Source organism: Colletotrichum abscissum, assembly GCF_030869225.1.
Source record: "Colletotrichum abscissum strain IMI 504890 chromosome Unknown Scaffold_38.1, whole genome shotgun sequence".
NCBI lineage: Eukaryota > Fungi > Ascomycota > Sordariomycetes > Glomerellales > Glomerellaceae > Colletotrichum > Colletotrichum abscissum.
Window position 1 is genome coordinate 475,098 of NW_026850298.1, and position 7,104 is coordinate 482,201.

Consider the following 7,104-nt stretch of genomic DNA (forward strand, 5'->3'; position numbering starts at 1 on the left):
GGTCTTTCACATGCAACACCATCCCATTTTGTATCAAACACCCCACGCTAGATAAGCACCTTGGAAGCAGAGCCGCGTCCGCCAAGCGGGGCATCCAACCATCATTGCCAATCCTTATCTCGAGACGTAAACTATCACCACTACCAAGCAACCGTCTCATACAAGATGGTCTTGTCATCCTTGCCCGCATGATCCACGTGATGTTGATGGGTGTCAGACAATCCTTTGGGTAGGCTCGACTTGAAGAAACTAGCGTATCGGCCGAGACAACCTCGTTCGCCGTTCAAAGTGTAGTAAATCCGTAATCTGCGATAGAAGTCAATCCAGGACCGCCTGACTGCCCCAGAAGTCACCAGGGAAAGTACCAACACCCTTAGCGGCAAAAGGGCGTGTCGACGGCTATCGAAACCTTGAGAGTCCAGGCGCCGTATCCTGAGAGCGACAAGCGTCTCTTCCGACGACGATATCCCGGCGGCCATCGGAGCTTTAGTTTGCTTTGGATAGACTTGCCTCTGTATCTGCCTTTATTTCTGCATCTGCGCAGACTGCTCACTGCAGCCCCCTTTTCTACCCCGATTCAGCCCCTATCGAGCCCAAAAAGGTCATTTCCAGACACTCCATCGCCGCTCCCCCCCCCGGCTCCCCAGAAACAATTGCAGCAATGTGAGGTGGCATCTTGTTCTGTATCCTCGACCACCATTAATCCTATCCTTCTCGAGTTCACTTCCATTCTTAATTCTCATAGAGCGAGGTCACTTGCTTTCCAGCCGCGCAAACGTCGAGGCCCCCCTTAACGTAAAAGCTTTCTCCTTCCGGCACTGTACCCGTGCAAGGCCGCTTCACCAGACGGGCGGGTCTCTGTCGTCGAACGACTAGTTTCACAGCATCAGCATGGAAGCCGGGCCTCGAGTATTCACCGTCGGCCACGTTTCGAGTCCACTCGGGGCGGGGCCCGAACGGCCATCACGTCGCCGGGGAACGGATCACGGCGTTTTGGCGGGGCTTGGGTCCGGCCCCATCCGCCGATTGGACAGTCTCGGGGGCGGGGTTCAGGCTCATGGGCCGGATTTGGTGCTTCTCATGTGGCTGAGTGACTACCTTTGTCAGTTACTTTCGTCAAGAGGAGTGCCCAGATGAAGACATTATCAATGCGTGCGAATTCCTCTCTCTTCGCCGACCCGTTTTGCGGCTGTGACAATGACTTTCACCAACCGCGAGTATGGCTCAGCTTGCCTGCTCGCCTCTACTTTGGATCGTTTTGCGGGGTAGGTAATCAGGCTGCCGACTCACAGCTGCCACCCAACCAAGCACCCAAGATAGGACCACGTCTTCTGAGATGTCTTGATGGATTTGGAGCTGAGGCAACACCTACCTAGCTTGATGTCTCATCGACGAAAAGCCACCTGAAAAGCCCCCCATTCAATTGGAACTAGTCACACTAACATAGAATGTAGATCAACGGCGCTTGACCACATTCCTGCTCTCAGTCCACCGCATACTCGAAGTGGCTGAGCGATCTCATGGCATTTGGGATGGAGTTACAGAACTTGAGCCATGGCATACTCAAATATACCAAAGAATATTAGACATACCTATACAACTGTCTCAGAACAAGCCATCTGTTCTTAAACCCCATATCTGGGGTATGTCATCTGTCCTACTTCACTAGTATACCTGTGCGTGGCACTCTAGTAGGTAGCTGCTGCTATTATCGAGAGAATGGTATAACACACATCGCTCTCTTGAGAGAAGAAATTATCGATGCCTCCGGGAACTGGTGTGCTCACAAGTACGGCAGTAATGCGGGCCATAAAGTCATCAAAGTAAGGTAGTAGTGTCGTCTCGAGCGTTTGGCCATGAGACAGACGCGGAACTTGAGAAACTCTGAGACATGCCTATAGTATCTCCCACTGATAATAGACTGCTAATATGTGAGAGAAACATCCATGGAGAACCCAGCTCGGAAAGTTTGCACTGCCTACTACACATCCGCAGCTAACAAGCACAAGGTACCTTGTACCCGGATTGGCCTTCGGTAGCGAGTTAAACAGGGACAGATTGAATCTGAACGAACTCTTCCGGCCCGTAACCTCACAGTGACTGACAGGGTCGCTAGAACCGTTCTAATTTCTGGGATATGCAAATACTGTCTGAAAAGTCAATTCAGAGAATGACAGGCTGGGCAAGGAGACCTCTGTGCCTCCCAGCCACCAGGTCACCCGCCCACGTCCACTCCGCTCGACGTCGATCAGCAGAACTGACCGCCTCTGTAGATCGCGGGAGGCGTCTTTAGTCATCCCATCTTCTCACAGAGACTGAGGTTCGAGACACCTAGCGGTTGCGGGACCTTGCCAGCCTGCCGCCTCTCAAAGTGGACGGGAACGTCATGTCCAAAAGAGAAACAATGAGAAAGAACTGGGAGTTCGAGTCGGCGTTGAGCTAAGATTGGCAGAACAAACGCACTGAGAAGGTTTTTTTTTTTTTTTTTTTTTTTTTTTTTGGGGGGGGGGGGGGGGGACCAAGACCGTGCTTTTACGGCCAGCTGACTTGACGATCCAGCAGGATCCCACAACCTTGTAGGCGGAAGAGAAGCCGGAGCTGGGTCTGTCTGACGGTCTGTGGCATGAAGCCGGGGCCAAGGATGGATCTGGGGTAATTGAGGCTTTCTCCCAACCGCCGGCGCAGCGGCTGCTCTAAAGTCTGACTTTCAGAGACAGAGAGACATGCAGTAGCATGAGTCGTTAAGGTTGTCTGGGGTTGCGGCAAAGGAGGGGGCTAATTCTAATCGGAAAACTCTCGCCGTCTGAGCTTCTGGCATGTTTGGGATGGCGTCCCGTGGAATTTTTGGACTGATAGCAGGCAGGGCCGCGAATTACTCTCGCTTCATTCATTCCGGCGCTGAAACCATTGGGCAGAGAAAGACAGTGCTTTGTGCTTTGGACGAACAGTCTACTCGACTGAGCAAGGTAAGCGAGTTAAACCCGTCATTGCTTACCTAGCACTCCTAGGTAGGCGTTATAGAGCACATTGCAATGGATCATCATCGATATCTGAGCTCTCTGCCGATGGGAGAGACGAAGAGGTGGTCAGTAGACAAGAAAGACTGGCAGCTCGATTAGTTGGACCAGACGATTGGGGGCGCACAACCGGGTACGCCAGTCTTGTCAATGGGACGCCATGGCTATGTCTGGGGGAGTATATTCAGAGGCGGAATCTCGATTCGGCACCACTACCCCGTCGGTGGGCTGGGAAAGTGTAAGCGTTCCCATGAGTTTGCTGACTATTCTTAGCGAGAAGGCTTTCGAGAAGCTAGTGTTCTGATAGAATAGAAGGTTGGAGGGTATGTGTGAGCGGCAGGGGCGATCGGGATGACGAAGATTCTCGGATTAGTCGGTGAAGCGGATCGCATCGAGGAATTAGAAAGAAGTCGAAGAGAGGCATAGAGGGAGTCAAACAAACAGCATTTGAGGGTGTCGCGTTGCAGCACGTTGCAGCAATGTGCTCACGCTGCACACCCCGCATGCTGGGAACTCGAGGTGATTCGATAGTCGATGTTCAGGAATGCGTTAGTAGTCAATGTGCTGAGATTCTGAACTCACCCTATCGCCGATTGGTTTTGGATGTTAGGGATGGCGGGAAAGGCGACATCATGCGGGCAGAACGCTTGGCGCGGGCGTCTTGGGGGGAGTTGAAGTCGATCTCAGCTATTAAAGCTGTGAGGCGTCCAAGTGAGTAGGGGGGATGCCAGAGAGCAGGATTGAGGTGGGAAATCCCGGTGAGCAGCATTGGCGGTGGGAGACCACCGCAGATAGTATTGTCACCTCACATGAACGTCGTGAGATGGTGGTGCCAGCGGCTGTGGTGAACTGCCGTTGTGAAGGTGCATTGGGCCCAGGCGAAACGGGTTCATAACACTGTCAAGCCTGTCTCGACTCCTCGCGTGGGTCGTCGCTCGGAGCGGCGTGTGGAGCACGTTTTCTTCGCGACAGTCTTTCCGGCTTCGAGACTCCTTTTGCTCTGCTGACAACTCGCATACCGTTCCACAGCACCCCGGGCATTGGGTGGCGCCCCTGAATCGCTGGCAGGCTGCAAGGTGGCTAACGGCGTTTCTCTACGGCAATTTGGTCGACGACACATCTATCTTTGCTGAGGTTGACGCAATGGGAGTGTGTAAGATGGCACGCTTCAACGTCATGTCGAGATCTGGCCGAGGTGACCGGTGAGCAGATAGAGGAGCATGCAGCTGCACACCGGAGAACGTTACCTAAGACCTTGCACGAAAGGGTTGCTGAACACTTGTCCTGCAGTGGTGGTGTTTGCCATGGAAAAGGTGTGTACAAATTCGTGGGTGTGGCACGCGTGCCATGACAAACTGGGAATGCCAGCAGTCATGGCAAAGACTCAAAGGCGCGTGTGGAGGAGTACGAAGCAACGTCAGGCATTCGCAGAGTCCCCCCATTGAATGACCAGTTTAGACTGCCTTTGTTTCGAGGCTCTGCAACCTCCGTTTGAAGAGAATTGGTTCTGTATGTAATCGGTTGAGTTGTAGTGGATAGGAAGTGTAGTAATTCACTCGTCGTCACCCTTCCTATCTGAGCCGATGAACGTTAGTCAAGGACCAATTTCTATTGGCTTCATCCATAGATGCCAATGGATTTTCCGTGGGATCTATGATTCTCTGGGTCTTCTCTGAGATAGCGTTGATATTGGACAGGAAGTTGTTTGAACACCGTTTGCTCCGGCTTCATCGTGGTTAGAAACAGCACGAGGCGATTTCAATCTCTCTGCCACTTGTTGTAAACTTGAGACACCCCGGACTGGGGATGCCCAATGGAGATCAGCGCAGTCTGAGGGGTCGGCCGGAGCCAGGTCGTTTGCATTCTCGAAGGGATCCATCCCGGATGGCCCATCGACGATCTGAGTGTCCCTCACAGAGATCCGCAGCCCCCAAAACAAAGGAGGGGTGACAACCTGGGACCGGCGGCGCCGTCAAGAGGACCCTATGGTCAAGCAGGAACGCAGGAAACCGCGGGCAGCGAGTATTAAACGCAAACACAGCTTTAGGCGGAGACTTTTCTGTTTTTGATAGGGCCAACAGGCTGAGGTGCCGTGGTACCGCGAATGTGACGGTGTATTCCGAATAGAATGCACCAAAAGGGCTATCTCGTGGCACGATAGGATACTAGCAAGCCACCCATGGCTATGTCGCGACGAGGGTGTTGAGTATTGACACTTCGAGAGGAGGTTTCCTCTCCAATTAGCTACGACACCTCTTGATGAGGAGACCAGCTGATGGTGTCTCACCACGATGGCATGGGCTGGGACGGGAAGCCCCAATGCAAGTGCCATCTAGCATGCCCTGCACTTTTGTCCCCGGCGGGACCAACATGCGGCATCGGCTTGTACTGACTAACCGGCGGAAACGCGGATGTCATCCATCCAAAGTCGAGCGGTGTCAGCTAGACAAACAAGGGTTGCGTGGGTTGTTGCTAACCAAAAGGCCCCCTGTACTCTGTCATAGGTGGTACTGAATTACGTCGCTCGACAACGGAATTGGAGTGGAGGAGTGACCGTTGAAAAATAGATGTGCTCTAGCTTGTTGTCCTTGTGTCCCCTGTGACGGACCATGTGGATAGTGGCCTCGGCTTCGGCGTTGGAAGGCGGGGGCCGAGAGTTGGAGGACCGAAGATGGGACAGCCGTGTTTGCGAGAATGGCATTTGGCTGGTGGACCCTTGGAGAGATGTCTTTGGAGGGTCCGGTTGAGTTGGTGGTAAATAAGCCGCGCCCATCTCCGTATTAATGATCCATGGGCCATGAATGGCATTTTGCGAGAGACAGGCATGTTGTGGCTAGCGTGCCGCGCAAGGGAGCAGGAGGAGCAGAGTTTCCCATGTGGTCGTGTCAAACTTTGGGCTGGTGTTTCTGGCGCTCTCCCTTGGTGTAAAGACAAGGTCGTCTTGGGCTGAAGTTTGAAGAAGGGGTGCAGTACGTGTATCATGTCGGAAGTAAAGGCAAAAGAGCAACACCGCAGAGAGGGGACGAAAGCGTTGATTTGCCCGCCGAGTCCGTTCTTGTTACCATTTAGAGGGCGCAAGGGAGATGGATAGTAACACCAGAGATAAGGAAAGCAAAACAAAGCTCGAGAGATATGATACGACCGACTCTTTGCCGAGCACGGTGACTGTCGCTCTATCCGTACAAACACCAGAAGGGTTGCGTGTGGGTGTGCGAAAGGCCGGGAGTTGAGGGTGGTAGGGCGAGGCAGGCCGTGGGTTTGGAGGGTCTCGATGCATGGTGTACTGTGTAAGTGTTGCTGCGCAGGATTTCTTGCATGGCCGTTGTTGATTTTCGTCTTGTCCTTGGTAACTCGTTTCTTTTCCCGGGTTGCCGTCTTCCTCTTCCTCCTCCTTTTCCTGTCCCCACCCCTCCGCGGGTCTTCGGAGCCCCCCGATTTCTCCGTCTCCCTGATACCTGGGATGCCAATGAGGCACATGAGTGACGGGCGACGTGTGTCGTGACTCCTGAGGCAGTTGGAAAGAGACCGTGATGGCGATGAGGCAAAGAAACAAAGGGTATCTGTAAAGGCAGCTCCGTGCTGGTGATACTGAGTGAGAACGGAACCTTGAAGCAAGAAGCCTGGGACTGACCACAACAACTCTGCCCTGTCCGCTGGACCGTTGTTGATTTGTTTCCAGCGGACAAAACCTCCGAGTGGTCACCCCCAAGTGGCTGCCCCTCCACCAGCCCAGCGAAGCCGAAGCGTGATGCAATGGCCAGGGCTCAGGGCAGGGCCAGTGTCCCGATTCCCGTCTCGTCCAATGTGTGACTCGAGGTGGTGCGGTGGTGAGTTGGTGGTCTTCTCCGCCCTCTCTCTTGTCCCGTCTTTCCTACCTGCTGTACGTACCCCGTGCCTATGAATACCACAGTAGGTACCTTACACTACCTTACCTGCCCAGCCAAGTGCCTACCTACTGTGTACAGTGGGGACCCATTAGTGTCCATACAGCGCACAGTATCCCGCAAAATCAGGGATTTTCAACAGTAAAAATAAGCATTAAGCATAACAATAAAAATAAAAATAAAAACATAATATAATATATTAA

At 53.1% G+C, this 7,104-nt stretch overlaps 1 protein-coding gene across 1 annotated transcript; it reads left to right on the forward strand.

The window, feature by feature from the left end:
* Nucleotides 1-6,288: 6,288 nt before the first annotated feature.
* CABS01_12610 (uncharacterized protein) lies at nucleotides 6,289-6,519 on the forward strand (the record flags this gene model as incomplete). The annotated part of the gene is made up of 1 exon (XM_060545963.1): nucleotides 6,289-6,519. One exon carries the CDS (start codon nucleotides 6,289-6,291, stop codon nucleotides 6,517-6,519), a length of 231 nt encoding a protein of 76 aa, XP_060396498.1.
* Nucleotides 6,520-7,104: the final 585 nt, after the last annotated feature.